Source organism: Synchiropus splendidus, chromosome 13, assembly GCF_027744825.2.
Source record: "Synchiropus splendidus isolate RoL2022-P1 chromosome 13, RoL_Sspl_1.0, whole genome shotgun sequence".
Taxonomy (NCBI): domain Eukaryota; kingdom Metazoa; phylum Chordata; class Actinopteri; order Syngnathiformes; family Callionymidae; genus Synchiropus; species Synchiropus splendidus.
This window is the reverse complement of record NC_071346.1, coordinates 1,372,212-1,387,638: the sequence shown is the minus strand read 5'-3', so window position 1 is coordinate 1,387,638 and position 15,427 is coordinate 1,372,212. Positions and strand designations below refer to the sequence as shown.

The 15,427-nt window shown below is 49.6% G+C and overlaps 3 protein-coding genes across 11 annotated transcripts; 2 read left to right on the top strand and 1 right to left on the bottom strand.

Moving 5' to 3' along the window:
- Positions 1 to 4,090: 4,090 nt before the first annotated feature.
- On the top strand, positions 4,091 to 5,003 carry LOC128769665 (ATP synthase subunit g, mitochondrial-like). The gene is made up of 3 exons (XM_053883581.1): positions 4,091 to 4,187; positions 4,387 to 4,547; positions 4,824 to 5,003. The coding sequence occupies exons 1-3, from the start codon at positions 4,136 to 4,138 to the stop codon at positions 4,920 to 4,922; spliced, it is 312 nt and encodes a 103-aa protein (XP_053739556.1). The 5' UTR covers positions 4,091 to 4,135; the 3' UTR covers positions 4,923 to 5,003.
- ift22 (intraflagellar transport 22 homolog (Chlamydomonas)) lies at positions 4,985 to 13,187 on the bottom strand. Of its 7 annotated transcripts, XM_053883575.1 has the most exons (7): positions 7,036 to 9,724; positions 6,269 to 6,930; positions 6,116 to 6,192; positions 5,746 to 5,828; positions 5,553 to 5,636; positions 5,290 to 5,492; positions 4,985 to 5,220 (listed from the first exon to the last, which is right to left on the bottom strand). In XM_053883575.1, exons 3-7 carry the CDS (start codon positions 6,152 to 6,154, stop codon positions 5,072 to 5,074), a joined length of 558 nt encoding a protein of 185 aa, XP_053739550.1. In that variant the 5' UTR covers positions 6,155 to 6,192; positions 6,269 to 6,930; positions 7,036 to 9,724; the 3' UTR covers positions 4,985 to 5,071. The 7 variants fall into 7 exon arrangements, with proteins under 7 accessions (XP_053739550.1, XP_053739551.1, XP_053739555.1 ...); XM_053883576.1 differs by lacking the exon at positions 6,116 to 6,192 and having other exon boundaries at positions 6,889 to 6,930; positions 7,036 to 9,723; XM_053883580.1 differs by lacking the exons at positions 6,116 to 6,192; positions 6,269 to 6,930; positions 7,036 to 9,724 and adding an exon at positions 12,423 to 12,980 and having other exon boundaries at positions 5,746 to 5,826.
- On the top strand, positions 6,469 to 12,519 carry LOC128769663 (outer dense fiber protein 2-like). Of its 3 annotated transcripts, none has more exons than XM_053883571.1 (16): positions 6,469 to 6,867; positions 7,807 to 7,927; positions 7,989 to 8,120; positions 8,208 to 8,282; positions 8,359 to 8,430; positions 8,499 to 8,615; positions 8,687 to 8,872; positions 9,214 to 9,323; positions 10,243 to 10,378; positions 10,436 to 10,546; positions 10,614 to 10,723; positions 10,798 to 10,918; positions 11,128 to 11,228; positions 11,298 to 11,460; positions 11,518 to 11,643; positions 11,707 to 12,519. In XM_053883571.1, the coding sequence occupies exons 1-16, from the start codon at positions 6,764 to 6,766 to the stop codon at positions 11,842 to 11,844; spliced, it is 1,923 nt and encodes a 640-aa protein (XP_053739546.1). In that variant the 5' UTR covers positions 6,469 to 6,763; the 3' UTR covers positions 11,845 to 12,519. The 3 variants fall into 3 exon arrangements, with proteins under 3 accessions (XP_053739546.1, XP_053739545.1, XP_053739548.1); XM_053883570.1 differs by having other exon boundaries at positions 6,826 to 7,540; XM_053883573.1 differs by lacking the exon at positions 10,798 to 10,918 and having other exon boundaries at positions 6,830 to 7,540; positions 10,614 to 10,718.
- Positions 13,188 to 15,427: the final 2,240 nt, after the last annotated feature.

Below are 15,427 nucleotides of genomic sequence, written 5' to 3'. Positions count from 1 at the left end.
ACTGGCTGAAATGAAGGCAGCGCTAGTTGGCAAGCCAGCGCTTCTATTTATACTCGGCCTGGCCCCAGCACTAATGCAGGATTTTCCACATCTTGAAATGTAAGACAGTCAAAACACTGCTGAGATGTTTCTCGCAGGAAAAAAAGCAGGTTTGCGTGACAACATCATCCTTCCCATCCGCCACAGCAGCAGCTGCGCCGGCCACATTCCGGGTCCGGTCTGTCTCTGCGAGGAAGGAACGTGTCAGGGGAAGTTGCTCCTCCATTTGTTTGTCTTCATTTCCACGATTGCAGCTGAAGGATTCATTAATGTCACATGGTTTTTCCAGTCGTATAATCTGTCTCCCGTCTCATGTGACTAGTCAGAGCCAGAGCTGCTCAGCATGGAGACGCACCGGCACCTCGTCACTCCCACCAGATCTGCTGGCCTCGCAGTGGAAGAAGCGGTGTGAGGAGCTGTGTTGAGGCAGGCCGAGCCCTCAACACCCAGATTTGGAGATAGATACTGGGTCAGAGGAGCAGGCTGGGCTCCATCACCGCAGTTCCACTGAGGGACTGTGGAAGGAGCTCCACGGGTGATGCAGCTTCACTGGGCCCAGCGTTTCACCTGAGTTCATCTGCTGCAGAATACACTCCAGATATGATGGAGATCAGAGGGGCCAAGGAGCAGCCCTCATCCGGTCAGAGCAAGACTAAATAGATCGATATTGAAAAGCAATTCAAGATGTATGTTCTGAAATATAGAGTCTTTATAGCTTATATTTACAGCTGTTTGCCATAGTTATGTTCACAAGAATTAAAAAGATTTTATGATTTATTAGACCCGACTCGACCGGACTTAAATGAAAACTGTACAAACTAAAATAATATCTAACTTAACTTGGTCCGATTTTGTCCTATTTTATATTATTAAACTCACAAAACTCATGGTCAATTCAAGACCTCTTTTCTCCTGTACTGTCTTCTGGCCCTCACAACATTGTGGCCCCTGTAAATTCCCTTCCCAGCCTTGGATGGGGTTCGGCCACCTGGAAAACTGCGAGGTTCCACTCACACTCAGGGATTGTTGCTGCAGGAGTCACTCCCAAAGATCGTTGTGAAACTGAGGTGATAGCACTCCAGCACCTTGCTTCACTGAACCTCCGTGGGCTCCCTGTCCTCCAGGAAGCCTCCTCCCTCCCCTCCCCCCTGCGCCACGCCTCCAGTCTCCAGCGCTCTGAAGCAGCAGCCAGAGTGGGAGCGATGCTGTGTTCGCGGCGACCGCATCCTGCCGCGGAGCTCTCTTCCCAAACACATCACACAGCTTCACTTTTAAAGCTTTAATTGAAACCTGCTGTTTCCCCGAGCCTCCGGATCATTTACCGTCCCGCTGTAGCTGCACTCAGACACGGCGCAGCAGACCAAGCCTTTACAGTTCACCAAAACTAACCAGAACTAGAACTGAAATCGCTTTCGTTCACTGGAACAAAATAAAAGTTTTTCATGAAACAACTGAAAGTGCATTGCCTGTTCAAACCCAAACCAACTAAAATTATTCCAAAATTGTCCTTGTTTATTTCATACAGAAGCATTTTGGTTGGTTTTACAACAGCAGTATGTCAAGGCCGTGATCACTTGTGTTCACTTGTGGCTCTAAAACCAATATAAACTAAACTCAAACTCATTAAAACTCTCTAAAATGAATTAAAACTAACTGAATTTGAAAGACTGAATAAAAACAAAAACTGATGAAAAATCTCAAACTACTGTAACCTTGCCTCCAACATCTGGTGCAACCTCCTGAGAGACTGAGATGGAGTGTCCTATGGGCACTTCTTCACTGACAGTGACCCGTTTCTGAGGTCAGTTCCCCTCAGCAGCAGCTCAGCATCGCCACTGCTGCCGCAGCAGGGAGAAGCTCAGTCGTCCAGGAGAGACATCTGCTGAAGTGAGGTGTTCCGCGCAGTCCAACTGGGAGGAGGCCCCGGGGCAGACGCTCCAGGCTCCAGGGAGCTGCTCCACTGATGGCGCTGGCCCTTCTGGACGGCCATCACTCCTCCTTGGATGAAGACTGTGTTAGTGTGTGGAAGGTTGACCTGAAGGAGAGACTGTCTGAGAGGCTGGTGCAATGCTAGAGTTGTTTTCTGAAGCACAAGCTCTCACTCATGGAGCCCGAGACATTCCAGATGGAGCAGGAGCTGGATATCAAGTTTGAGTTAGGGTTCAATTCAGTTGCAGTTGTAGTTAGGGTCAGCATTTGTTTTACTCCCTAAAGTGAGAGGTTGGTCTTTTGCCTCAGAACTTGAAGGACAAATCCTACTCTCTTGACTTCCTTCCTCTGTCAAAATGTCAGGAACAGGAACTACTTCCAGACTGGCATGTCTTTCCACGCCCAGAACATCGGATGCAGAATCTATAAGACTGAAAGCAAAGGTCACAGCCGACACACGCAGATCAGAGTAGAAGTTTTAATTTTATTTTATTTTATTTTATCATTGCATGGTGTACCAAAGCACTTTCCTAATTGGTGGGATCCTCACTGACAATAAAGCTGATTCTGATTCAGTTCAGTAAATGCTGAAACAAAACAGTTCACCGGAACAGAAGCAGGAATCAAAGAGTGGTTACTGAAATTCTGCAGGCCCTTCACGAGCCATGAAAACAAGCCTGGCCCGGAGCCTCTGCTGGCACAGGACTTATCTCTTGGCTTTCACCCGACACGGTCTCTGCTGCTGTTCTTTCAGTCAATATGCGTGTCAGTGGTAATGCCTGACGCTGAGGCGCTGATGTCATTTGTTTGAGTCTCCGTGCACCAGTGTGTTTTGTAATGAAAGAGAAGCTTTAGCGCCCGCTCCTGTCTCGCTGCCTGGCCTCTGCCTCAGTAGTCTGCTCTTAAACGTGTTGTAATGACCTGTGCCATAACCATAAGGTTCGGTCTGGCTTGTTTGTATCACTGTGCACAATAAGGAAACCTGAGGTGCAACTAACGTCGTCTGCCTGTGAGACAATGTCTGCTCTTGTGGTGAAGTTAATGGCTGTAATTACACAACTGAAGAGACAAGTCACGAAACACCGAGCCGGCGCAGCACGAGTGAGGGATTCAGGCTGAGCCTGACACAGACACACTTCAGAGACAAACTCTCAGAAGCCGTCACTGAAAACCTTTCAAAACACCACTCTAGTGTGGGATAAAATCCACTCTCCACAGCCGTTTCTCCCCGCAGGACTAAACATTTTCCTCACGCTCTCACGTCACCACAAACTTCTGTTCTCAGTTCCTCACAGTTTTCTGATGAACTGCCGTAAATCAACCTTAAATCAACCGAGAGAGGGCTGAGGTTCAGGCTCCATGACAGAGTCACGTGACGATGTGGTACTGCCGTTCGCTTTCCTGACGTTTAGAGGGATTTGCAGGGACGTGTGTGGTGCGTTCAGTCGGGCGGGCAAGAGTGAGTCCATGACCTTATAACCTGATGTGACTGTGTTCTGGCACGTCACAATTCCATATCCGATCATTCATCATGAAAGTAATGAAATTACCAATAAACATCACATCACCGAATGAAGCGTTATCGGACACAAACGGAGAACTTCTGTTAGGCTGTCTGGCAGTAAAAGCGCGCCATCTGGCGTCCAGATTCTATTTACTTTTTGTCCCCCGATTTCACTTTACACTTTTTTTTCCCGGATTTCAATCTAAACAAACCACGATGAGTGGGATGGTAAGTGTAGAAACGAAGTCGGAATTTGTTTACAACTTGAAATAGTTGTGAATTGAAAGTAAAAATATTCACCGTTGAAGAAAAGTGTGTGTTTGTTTGAAAGAACTCGGTGTTTGTGATATTAATTTGCTTGTTTTTGTTTTGAACTCCGCTTTTCTCTGGTCATCGAACGGGCCTCACTCACAAGATAGTATTAGCTACTGTATATTCAGGTTCCTTACAGGGACAACCAACAGAATTACACCTCTATTTCTGGCTAGCTACATTTCCGGAGACATAATTCTATCTCTACTTGGTCGGTTGAACTGTGAGGCACAAAAAGGTTATTTTTTAACGCGGTTATCGCTTCAACTCATTTTGTTGTGAAAATACTAACCCGGAAAGACGTCAGATCACTTCCCCTTGTCGTGAGTCACTTCCGGGTTGCGGTCCAAGATGGCTCAAACGGTGCAGAAACTAGTTTCTAAAGTGCCTTCTTTAGTGGGAGGTAAGAACAATGACATGTTTTAAAGGTTATTGGGATGTACCGACGTGTGACGACACGTTGACCTTTACGTTTTTAAACCAGGTTAAGAGCGTGACCCTTCACAGGTGTCAAAGTGACCGCACGTTGTCATTCAAGCTCAGTACGTGCCTCTCAGTCGTGTGTTGTTGAATGAAATGCGTGTGTCGCCCTCGCTTTCCAGCCGCTGTCACATATTCCAGACCCCGGCTGGCGACCTTCTGGCATTACGCCCGTGTGGAGCTCGTCCCTCCGTCTCCCGCTGAGATTCCCAAAGCGATCGAAGCCGCGTCAGGACTCGTCAAGAGCTTCCAGGCAGGTCGTGTGGGACAAACTACAGTCAAAGTAAGTCCGTCACCCGAGTCCACGGGTGTTTGCTGCCTGTTGGAGTTTGTAGCTCACGTGCCTGGGCCGTGTTAAATGTGTCTGAATAGCGATGTATTTCATATTATTGTTATTCAACGCTGCTCACTGAGCTATCACTGTGCTGTTCAATTGCTACAATGTGTACTGAAATAACAGCTAAATGGGAAGTGTTCTGCGGGTTATTTTGTTGTGTCAGTCTTTCAACTCTTTTGAAGTGGATATCTTGTCACAGCTTGTGTCTCTTTGTTATCTTAGGATGCACTGAGAAACGGACTGGTGGCCACGGAGGTGCTGATGTGGTTCTACATCGGAGAGTGCATCGGTAAAGGAGGGCTGATTGGATACAACGTCTGAATGTTTGGTCGCTCGCCATCCTCCAACGTGTCATTCCTCAGCAATACCAATGTATAAATAAACAAATGGCTATACTTTGAACTGTCTTTGAATTTATTAACGTAGCATTGATAGGATGACATATAAATACACTAAATTGTGAAGTTGCATCACATGATGATGGACATTTCTTCTCTCTCCCTGCTCTCAGAAAGAGCATTCACCACATTCCCCAAATATCTACGGAACTCTTTCCTCACGTCCTCCGACTCCTCCTCCAGGTTTGAGTGCAGGAGTGGAAGTCTGCTGAGATGAGGAGCTGCAACACAGAGAGCGACTCAGAAACAGAACTAGTGACTGAATGACATCGAATGAGCAAGCAGGTCACCTAAAGGCAGCCGACCCTCCTCGACCTCACTGCGGGGTTTATGGTGAGCGACCAGCAGGCACTGGCTGTCCTGCAGGCTCTGGGAGGAGATGAACATGGAGTGCCAAGTCTCGATTTCTTTAAGGTGACTTGGAACATCTGGATTGAATACGATCACGACGCCGCTGGAGTCCTTCATGACGGCAGGCCAGCAGGTTTCGAACCTGAGAGAGAAGGGTCAGGTTAAGACGTGCACCAGTCGATCTCTGTGTGAGGCCACTGACTTGAAATCTCCTGAGCAGTCCCAGAGTTCAACTTCACATGTCTTGTCTCCGCTGCCCTCAGGCTGGGACTCAAACTCCAGAATCCTTGGTCAAAGAGTCAAACAGAAGTCAGTGATCTGACTAGAAATTATCTTTAGAAATTTAACACTGGCTAGAAAATGATGAAAACCATAGATACAACGCGCAGCGCTACCTCACTCCCTGCGTCGGCCGATATTCGCCGCCCACGTTTTCTGTTGTGTCTGACAGGAAGTTTGCAAGAACAGTTTTCCCGCTCTGAAGGACAAGCGAAGGATGCATCATCTATGCAGTACTACTCTAAGTAGATCAATATGTAAAACACAAATAGATGCCTGAGCGTGGTCTCTCTGTACATTTGGCAATGATAAACAAGGATGCGGCTCAGTTTGACAACCAACTGAAAGCAGTGTTTGCAAGTGTCATTTTAGTAAAATTACGAGCTGAATAGAATTAATGCAAAAACCACTATAAATCTTGTCAACACAAAGTGGATAACCCAGAATCAATACTAATATTTCGTGGATTAAACCGTCGCTACTCACCTCATTCGGGCCAACAAACAGAATTTTAGCTTTCAACATGTCAGCTAATCGCAGCTTTAGCCTCCCGGCCTCTCAAGCTGATAGAAAAAAAGTGTCGAATTTCAAAATGTTTTTATTTGAGGACAGGAGCCTTGTCTTGCTTCTACAACTCACGTTTTTAATTCCGTGTGAAAGAGCGACAGAGCTGCATCGCGCTGCACTGTAACTTCACCGTAAACTTCCTGTTGGTTTCTATGGTTTCTGCTGCGGCCCCAAGTATACGTCTACTGATTGGTTGTTTGCTTGCGATTGACGCCCATTTTAGGAACAAGTAGCCAATCAAAAGCAAGTATATTGCCATGTGTGATCCCATGAGTATCCGCATTGGCCAATCATCAGAGTTTGCGAGTAGCCTGTCATGTAAACGAAACGAAACATAAACCTCAGTGTTATTGTTAGTAGTTTGTTTGTTTTATAGATTAGTTTAATCCTCATTCACAGCGATTCTAACGGTAAAGTTCTTTGCTACAGCACTGCAGCAGCCAAAGCGCGTAGCAGCTGTCACTCAGGTGTCAGCTTCCCTGACAACCGCAAGAGTCCTTCAGGATCCTTCCCAAACACTGGCAACCGCTCCTCGGCCTGTCGCCTCGCCAGCGACCGTCGGCAGGCATGTCTCCGGGGGAAGACTGCCCGACTCCCGCTGCTGAACTTCTGCCTCAGAACTGCGGAGGACGAGGGAGCCAGAGCGGATGCCGGACGGATAAAAGCAGCGGGTGAGACACGCTCATATCCACCTGTTGCATCTGTTGTGAGCGATGGCTTCCTAAACTAGCTCCCTGTAAGGCGACAGGAGGAGGCAGAGGAGCAGGTTTGTGTGAGAATCCTCAGGTGTCATTGAAGTCATCATAAACTGGGAGTCAGAATGGAGAGAGCAAGCTCACGTTTAGACGAATTTCACAGGAGGTAGATCCATCTGAACCACTATCGTAGTGGCTTAAGTTGAATCTTTTGGCAATACTTGCTCTTATCCTCCTACTTTTGAAGCACCGCACCACGAAATGTCCTCTCCAGATGTCCTCCTGCTACCTCATCACTCACTGGCTTTCATCAGCTCCCCATATAAAGGGCAGGGCATGACAGAACTAAGAAGTCTTCGCCGCACATGAAAGCCTCCTGCAGCTGAGAGACGCGGCGCCTTGCTCACCACTGTAGTGCGGCAGCTTCACGCCAGACAGCAGGAGCTTGGTCCATGGATCGAGGCGAGCTTAGGAGCGACGTGCACGGAAACGATGGCGGCCTGGCGGCTCATGCCGGCGGAGCGCTGGAGAACGCAAGGAAATCGCTGAGTAGCTTCACATCTACGTCAACACAAGACGAGCTGAGTTCCAAAATCCTCATTGGGGACGTGATGTTCCGCAGCAGGTTACTGATGATACCGCATGAACGGTGAGGTCCTCGGTGTCGACTTAAACACCTTCATCAGCAGATGTTGAAATTGAAAGTGTGTTCTTATCTCATCGTCATCGCTTGTGTAACCACACTCTCTCAGTCGTGCATGAGAGGTCAGCGCAGTCATCTGGGAGAGGCTCAGACTAGAACCCATGTCTGCCAGAAGAGCTGGAGGAGGTGTCTGCCCTCCAGCTGCTGCCCCCACGACCCATGAAAAGTGGGTATTTGAGCGTGAATCCTCAAGTTGCTCTGGGTTCTTCTAGCGTGGATCGCACCGATGCCAAAAGTCAGATGATGAAGATACTGACGGAGGCCGAAGCGGCTGCAAATTCTGCTGCCATCCAGCTGGTGTCCTTCAAAGACGAGCTGGAGGACAAAGTTGCAGTAAGCGTTTGTGAAGGTGGGAGCCTTGTGGAGGTCCTAATCTTCCACTGTGTTGGTGAAGGGCAAGAGAGCGTCCGCGGCCGACCGTCAGCTCCTCACCCGCCAGAGAGGACTTCTGCTGGAGAGGCTGGACGACTTCAGAAGAATCAACAAGACCGTGAGGCAGAAGCTGAAGCAGCTGCAACATGCAGAGGTCCGTGTCACCACCAGGGATCCAGGATGTGGTCCTTGGCCATGAGCAGCTTCTGACCAGAGCCTTTCTGTCTTCCTCTCCACCCAGTCCTGTCGGGTGGAGGCCGACCGTCAGATTGATGAGCTCATGAGGAGAATCACGCTGGCGGAAAAGGAAAACGAGGTGAGAGTCCCTCCACAAAACTTCATCTGACTTCTATAATGAGACGAGTGGCATCACTGAACCGTTTGTCTTCAAGCTCCTGAAGTCCAACTTGATTGAAACTGAAAGAAGAGTGGAGGAACTGACGGGTCTGCGACAGGAGGAGCAGGTAATCACCTTCACTGGTCCTCTCCATGTGTGTGTGTGTGTGTGTGTGACATGGCTGGACCACGGCAGGAGAACATGAAGATGGTGGTCCACAAGGCCAGGTCAGTGGAGGCCACGCAGTCTCACCTTCAGACGCAGGTCTGGAACAAGGAAGCTGAGAAGGATGGTCTGACTCTGCAGCTGCAGGTGAAACTCCACAGGACTGTCGCCAACCTTCTCAGCTGGACGGCCCCTCACTCACCTTCTGCCTCGTCCAGACGCTGAAGAGAACCGTGGCGGAGCAGAAGACGGAGATGGATCATCTGAATGGGGTGATCAGGACTCTGAAGGAGAAAGCCCAGCTGGACAGAGAGATTCTGAAGAGAGCCAACCGGGCCCAGAGGCTGAGAGCGGAGAGATTTGAAGCGGCTATTCAGAAATGCTCCGCTCAACTGAAGAAAAAGGTTTGAATCGAGTGCAAACGCGCCCCTTGTGTGGGAGTCTGGAACAGCAACTGTTGCACTTCCACTGTGTCATGTCACGATCACAATGCTACACGGATCAAAGGAGCAGGAGTCACTTCTTTTCTAGCCATTTCTTTACACAAATAGGATTTGAAACCTCATTTAGCATGAGGCTAATGTGAATGGGAAATTCCATTGACATGCTACTGAATGTAGCGCTCGCCTCAGCCATCATTCTCTGTGCACCATATCCATGCATCCCATGACTTCCATTCTGAGAGGATGGCAGAAGACGTCTGGCTGAGGGCATCACCGTCCTGTCCTTGGTGTTTGTCCCGCAGGACGTGCAGCTGGCCAGCGTGTGCTCAGAGAGGGACAGCAGGAGGAGGCTGAAGGAGCAGACCACCTTGGAGAAGGAGCAGGTCGTGGCTCAGGTCGCTGTCCTGAAAAGGTGATGGTCACTTCTCACCTCTGAGATGAACAGTCCGAGCCTCCCCGCTGCCATGAGGCCCCTGGGCTGGCCCCTGGCTTCCTTCTGCCTGGGGCCACTGCATCGTGTCTCGAAAGCCTCTCATAGAGCACAGAAATGCAGCGTATTCAGCTGCTAGAAGTTGTAAATTTCCCACTTCACTAAAGTGAACCGTTTAGCATAGAAAAGGTGCCAAACAATATTGTCCGAAAATGTTTTTATTTTTTAATTTTCATGATATAGTTTTGTTTTGTTTTTGTAATTTCAGAATGTTTTTTTGGAAAAATGAACTACTCAGTTATGTAAATTAGTTTATATACAATTATTAATTAAAAATAAAATAGTTTTATTAAACACAATGAATAATAATAATAATAATAATCATTATTATTATTATTATATGTTTTGTATTATATGTTATTGTAATATTATTATTATTAATATTGTATTATGGATGATTGCACAGTATTAACTACCCTTCACTGGAATATGGTCACCTATTATTCTGCTACTACAATGTCTACAACTGCTACTACCATTAGTAGTATTACTGTTTTTACTACTGGAGAATACTGCTTACTTAACTTACTGCTTAACCACTATTTAATAGTGCTAATGTGAATCCTACTGGCAGTGTTACTGTTACTATTTATACTGTTACTATTTATTTGCTGTGTTATTACTGCTACTACTGCTGCTGCTTGTATTACTACATCTACTACAAATTTTAGTAGGATTACTGCTTTCACTACTGCTACTACACTTTTAGAAATATTACTGTTATTACTACTACTGCTAACGTTACTGTGTTACTACAACTACTGCTGCTGCTAGTACTGTCAGTGATACTGCCTGTGGACTTGCTGGAGCGATGCGACTCATGGAGTGTGACCGTGTGCAGAGAAGTGGCAGCGCTGACGTCCAGGCTGCAGTGGGAGAAGGACGAGATGAGCGCGGCCAGCGCTCTGGTGATGCAGCGGGTGGAGACGCTCATGGCTGAAAACCATCAGCTCAGCGTGGATAAGGCCACTCTGAAGGTTGGGTGTGGAGCCGAGACGGTGTGAGACGGAGCTGACGTGGCCGTGTCTCCTCAGACGTGCGTGTCGGAGCTGGAGCAGCAGCTGACCGACTGTGAGGCGGCTCTGATCCGAGAGAAGGTCCAGTCTCAGGAGAGGAAAGAGCAGTCGGAACAGCGTCGCCTGCAGGTGGGGATCATGGCTCCCGGCCTGGTGCTCCTCCCACTCATGGAGTCACCACGCCCCTCGCTCCTAGGTGACTGAGCTGGAAGCTGAGGTGAGCCACCTGAGGGGGAAGTATTCCGACCTCCTGGAGCAGACGTCTGCAGCTCGAGAGGGGAAGGAGAGGAGAGTCGACAAGGTGAGGTCCACACTTCCATCCCTCTGCAAGCCACCATAATATTATGACCATCTGGCGCTGCGTCCGGAGCTCAGGTGAGGCAGGAGCTCCAGAGGATCAGTGGCGTGAAGCAGGAGCTCTGCCAGTGTCGCCAGAACCTCCGGCGCGAACAGAGCAAGAGCGCCAACCTGGGCGAGGCCGTTCGGCTGGCGCGGGTCCAGGTCTGAGGCTGGAGTGGAGTGATGTTTGACACCAGTGTGGCTTCCTGACTGTGTTGGTGTGTGAGTGGAGAGCAACTGTTGAAGCTCAGCATGCTTCTCCTTCCTGGTCAAACCTCACACTCTTCTACACGTGTTCCTCAGCAGACGCCGCTCTCCTCCTGACGTGCACGAGTCAAAGTGACCTGACGTGTTTCTCGTGTGTCCCTCAGATGGCCAGTCAAACCAGGCTGCTGATGTCATCAGAGGAGATGAGTGTCTCCATTCAGGAGGCTAATGCTAAGCTACGAGACCAAGTCTACGCTCTGCACAGGTAAGCCAGGTCCTCCTCCCCCTTTGCCCAAGTCAGGGTCCGTGTCAGACCTCCACGGTGTGACCTCAGGAGAATGGAGCTGCTGTGCCAGGAGAAGTGTGAGCTGGAGAGGAGCCTCAGAGCTCAGGAGGAAGCGCAGAGCCACAGCACCAAGCAGCTGGACGAGAGAGCCGCCACCTGCCAGTCTCTCAGCCGCCAGCTGGAGGCGGCGCTGCTAGACGTGAAGCACCAGGTAACATGGGTGGGGACGCTGCTGGTCTGAGCAGATCCACTGACACGTTTCCTGCAGGTGGACGCGGTGAGCCAGCAGGCGGCCGCCAGAGAGGAGGTGCTGCAGGTCAGGATCCTGGAGCTGGAGGCGGAGAAGAGCACGCAGGAGAACCAGCTGAGACTCCTGCAGCAGAGCAAGTCCACCGTGAGTGCGCCGCCACCGCTGAGTCCTGCGCACGCCGATGTCACCTGCGCCTCTCCTCCTCAGGCGGAGAAGCGCTTCCAGCTGCGGGTGAAGAACCTGCAGCTCAGCCTGGAGCGGGCAGAGAGCCACAAGCAGAGCATCCAGAACTTTGTGGACTTGCTCAAGAACTCCTTCCACACCATGTCCGCGGAGGGAACGTGACGTCACCCGGCTGCTGTTTTCCTGTCTGGATCAGGACCATGGAAAACTCTTCCATGTGATGAGGAATAAAGGCCTGTGTTCAACCACAAACAGCTGCAGGCTGCAGCTCTCTACCATCACTACTGCTGCTGCTACTGCTTACTAATACTGCTACGATTATTACTACATTGTTACATGGTGAAATGAATGGATGAAGGAAGCATTACTGTAGGGCACCATGGGTCAGTGAGGATGAATGAACCGAACACTTTTATACGCTACAGGTGGAAACAGCACCATCTAGCGATCAATGCTAAAGCGACACGGAGGAAGCGGTAAATAATAAGTTCGTTTCTCGAGTGTAAAATGAACGAAACCACGGAAATGCTTTTAACGTCCCGTGCAGATCAAAAAGTCAAACTGAGTGCACGCGGACAAAATCATTTGACAAGGCGAAAAGTGACCGAAAGTCGTGACGTCACCAGGCAGAATCAGGAAGTCCGGGTTTATTTCTCTTCTCGTAAAAACTGAAACTGCAATGGTTCCTCGTACTTTCCACTCCAACTAGGCGAAAAATCCAACCGGTGGACGGGCTCTGCTTGAGTTCGAATGTAGCGCTCGTGCTTTCCTCCTTCACAACGGACTCGTGAGCGTGTTTTGTGGGGCACACCTGCTTTATCAGTTCCCCACTGAGATGATGGACGTTCCTCAGCTGACTGAGGATCAAATGGCAGAGATCAAAAAAGACGTGAGTACGGTCGAGCTGTCGCCATTTTGGTTCGAATAAAACACTGTAGATGCGGACTGGTATCGACAAACTAGTCCCACGTGCGCGTGAAAGAAGTCTGGTGAGGGTGAATTGAAGAAGTTGTTTTGCCAGGTGAGTCATCCGAAGCAAAGCGCAGGAGGAAGAGCACTTTTCACTCTCTGCTTTTCAAACACGGACTTGGTTTTGTAGTTCTGTTTTTGGCACTGATTTGTCTCACTAGTGTCGTCATATGCCCTCGTCACTTTGCATGTCTATGTGATGACTCAGCGTTTCCCTCGGGACCCCTGAGACCCCGGCCTCACCTCTTCCTGTCCCCCAGGTGCTGACGCGGCTGCGGCCTTACCTGTGTGACAAGATCCGCGCCGACCGCCACCTGGACTTCCTGCGCTCCCGCCGCATCCTGACGCGGGACGACGCCGAGGAGATCAGCTGCAGGACCACGCAGACCAAGCGCACGGCCTGGATGCTGGACATCCTGGCCGAGAACCCCCACGGCCTGGACGCGCTCATCGACTCCATCAGGGAGATGCGCTCGCAGAACTTCATCGTGGCCAAGATCACAGACGAGGTGCAGAAGGCCAGGAACGAGAAGCTGGAGTCACTCCGAGGTGAGGAAGAGGTCACGCTTCGCTCTAGTGGCTTTAGATGAGCGTTACTGAGCTGCATCACCAGGGGAGGGCGCCATCCACCCATGTAGCTCAACGGCACTTGAGCTTTATGACGTGTGCCGGAATGTCACAGCAACAATATCAAGTCACTGGTCACATACTGAATTCACATTGGCTCTCGAACAACATGTCATGTTGCATCAGTGTTTCAAGCGTTGTTTTTTTCACTGGACATTTTTAAAACAATCATTTATTGGGACACTGCTTATGAATATCCCATCATACACTTTAGTTATGGTTCTCACGTGTAGTTACAGTTACTGTTGAGGCCAGTCGCAAAGCATTTCAGCATTTCAGCACCACCACGTGCCGCTGTTTCATCCTCTCCCTGTCAGGCTGTCCGTTATCATCAGTTACTGTTTGTTTAATGTTAGAGAAAATTGGATACTGGTATTTTATATACATTCCATTTGAATATTCGCACTATAAATAAAAAAAATGGGAAGATTTTGGCATCAGAAATGCAGATTCTGAAGGCTGTAGCTCCCGTTCTGTTCCATTTTTTTTATTTATAGTAAGAATATTCAAATGGAATGTATCTAAAATACAACATATATGATTCAGCTTTTCTTTCTATAAAGTAAAACATATTTAACAGTATTGTTGATTCATTTTGAAGGACAGGAATACTAATAAAATGAGCATTATCATGAAAATAATTTACAGATTCCAAAGCTGCAGTGAATGAATGAAAATGGAGATAAAATGAGGAAAACCAGTGTGCTAACCACAGTGCCCTCTTGCCAGCCGCCGCCTGCTGCACGCCGGCAGCCAGCCTCCCCAGCTCCTCCATGGACCTCTCCCGGACCTTCTCCACCGAGTCCACCTTGCTGTTCCACCCTGAGGGCGAGCAGAGTCTGTCCGCCGCCGGCTCCCTCAAGCTCCAGTCCTGCCAGAAGAGCGAGGTGTCGCTGCCCACCCCCGGAGCCAGCGTCACATCCTGCGTGACGTCGAGCAGCAGCCTCCCCAAACCCGGAGACCCCGGGGCTCCCCCGCTGCCGGACGAGACGCTGGAGTCCACCACCGACATGGACGTGGGATCTCCTGGCTGCAGCAGCACCGGAGGGGAGTTCCAGCCTCTGCGCTCTCGCTCGCTCACCCCCACCCCTCACTCAGGAGGCTGTTAGGTTTCTGGAACTGAAGACTGTTTTGACCTGGTGACCATCTCGCCTTCCGGGAAGGTTCCTGCTACAGCTATGTTGATGTCATTAATCAGTTAAATCTAGACGGTTACAAACCCACACTCCAGCTCAACACACTCACACCGCCCACATCCTTTGAGATCTTCACCTGCCTGATCCACCTGACTGGACCTGTGAGAGACAGAGCTCCAGACCCAGCACCTCAGGAAGACTGGGCCCAGGCCGTGGTGCTCTGCTCCTTTCTCTCCTGAATGTGACAGACCGAACTCACCTCTGCTCCCATCGTTCCCTCGCTCACCTGACACCTGGATACCTCACCGTGCTGGAGCTTTCCCTCACACTCGGAGGTCACGACCCTGAAGTGGACACTGGCAGGCAGTAAAGCCAGAGGACTCCTGGACCATCCGGTTCGTGGACTCTGCGTCATGTTCCTCGGCAGCTACAGGTGCAGACAAACACTGGACGGCTTCTGCCTGAATTAGAACATCACCACTACAGAAGACTTTGTTCGGAAACACAAGCAGGTCTCAATATGTGACTTCTTCCTTCGCTCCAACTGACTTTTATGTTTTCATGTTTGTTTACCAATCTCTTGGCAGATTGAAACTATGTTAATAAAGTGGGTGTGGTCTGACTGAGACTCATAAAACAGTCCAGCTGAATGAAACAGGAGCTAGGAGGAGGCCACGGGATGCACCTGGAGTTGCCGTCTCCCGGCTGACCTGGGAACACCAGGTGATCCCGGGGAGGGTTCCAGGCTGTTGCCCTGGAAGGGGATCATCTTCCTCCATCTCCCCCTGTCCTCTGCTTCCTCTTCTCTCAAACCTACAACCCTCATGTCCTCCTTCACCACCTCCATCAATCTCCTCTTTGACCTTCCTCTCCACCTTCTGCCTGGCAGTTCCAACATCTTCATCTACCAATGTACTGGCTCTCTCTCTCTCTTCTCTGTACGTGTCCAAACCATCTCCATCTATCCTCTCTGACTTTCCATCCTGCCTGCACCCGCTTCTTCACCTCTTTCA

Excerpts from the sequence above, each read along its gene's own strand:
- LOC128769665 (XM_053883581.1), top strand. The coding sequence starts at position 4,136 with ATGGCTCAAACGGTGCAGAAACTAGTTTCTAAAGTGCCTTCTTTAGTG. Across the intron at positions 4,188-4,386 it reads AGTGCCTTCTTTAGTGGGAG|CCGCTGTCACATATTCCAGA; the intron begins GTAAGAACAATG and ends CTCGCTTTCCAG. Across the intron at positions 4,548-4,823 it reads TGGGACAAACTACAGTCAAA|GATGCACTGAGAAACGGACT; the intron begins GTAAGTCCGTCA and ends TTGTTATCTTAG.
- LOC128769663 (XM_053883570.1), top strand. The coding sequence starts at position 7,344 with ATGGATCGAGGCGAGCTTAGGAGCGACGTGCACGGAAACGATGGCGGC. Across the intron at positions 8,873-9,213 it reads CCGCTCAACTGAAGAAAAAG|GACGTGCAGCTGGCCAGCGT; the intron begins GTTTGAATCGAG and ends TTTGTCCCGCAG. Across the intron at positions 11,461-11,517 it reads TGCTAGACGTGAAGCACCAG|GTGGACGCGGTGAGCCAGCA; the intron begins GTAACATGGGTG and ends CGTTTCCTGCAG.
- ift22 (XM_053883580.1), bottom strand. The coding sequence starts at position 12,712 with ATGACTCACCTGGCAAAACAACTTCTTCAATTCACCCTCACCAGACTT. Across the intron at positions 5,637-5,745 it reads CGGCCGACGCAGGGAGTGAG|GATTCTGGAGTTTGAGTCCC; the intron begins GTAGCGCTGCGC and ends TCTTTGACCAAG. Across the intron at positions 5,493-5,552 it reads GACTGCTCAGGAGATTTCAA|GTTCGAAACCTGCTGGCCTG; the intron begins GTCAGTGGCCTC and ends CTTCTCTCTCAG.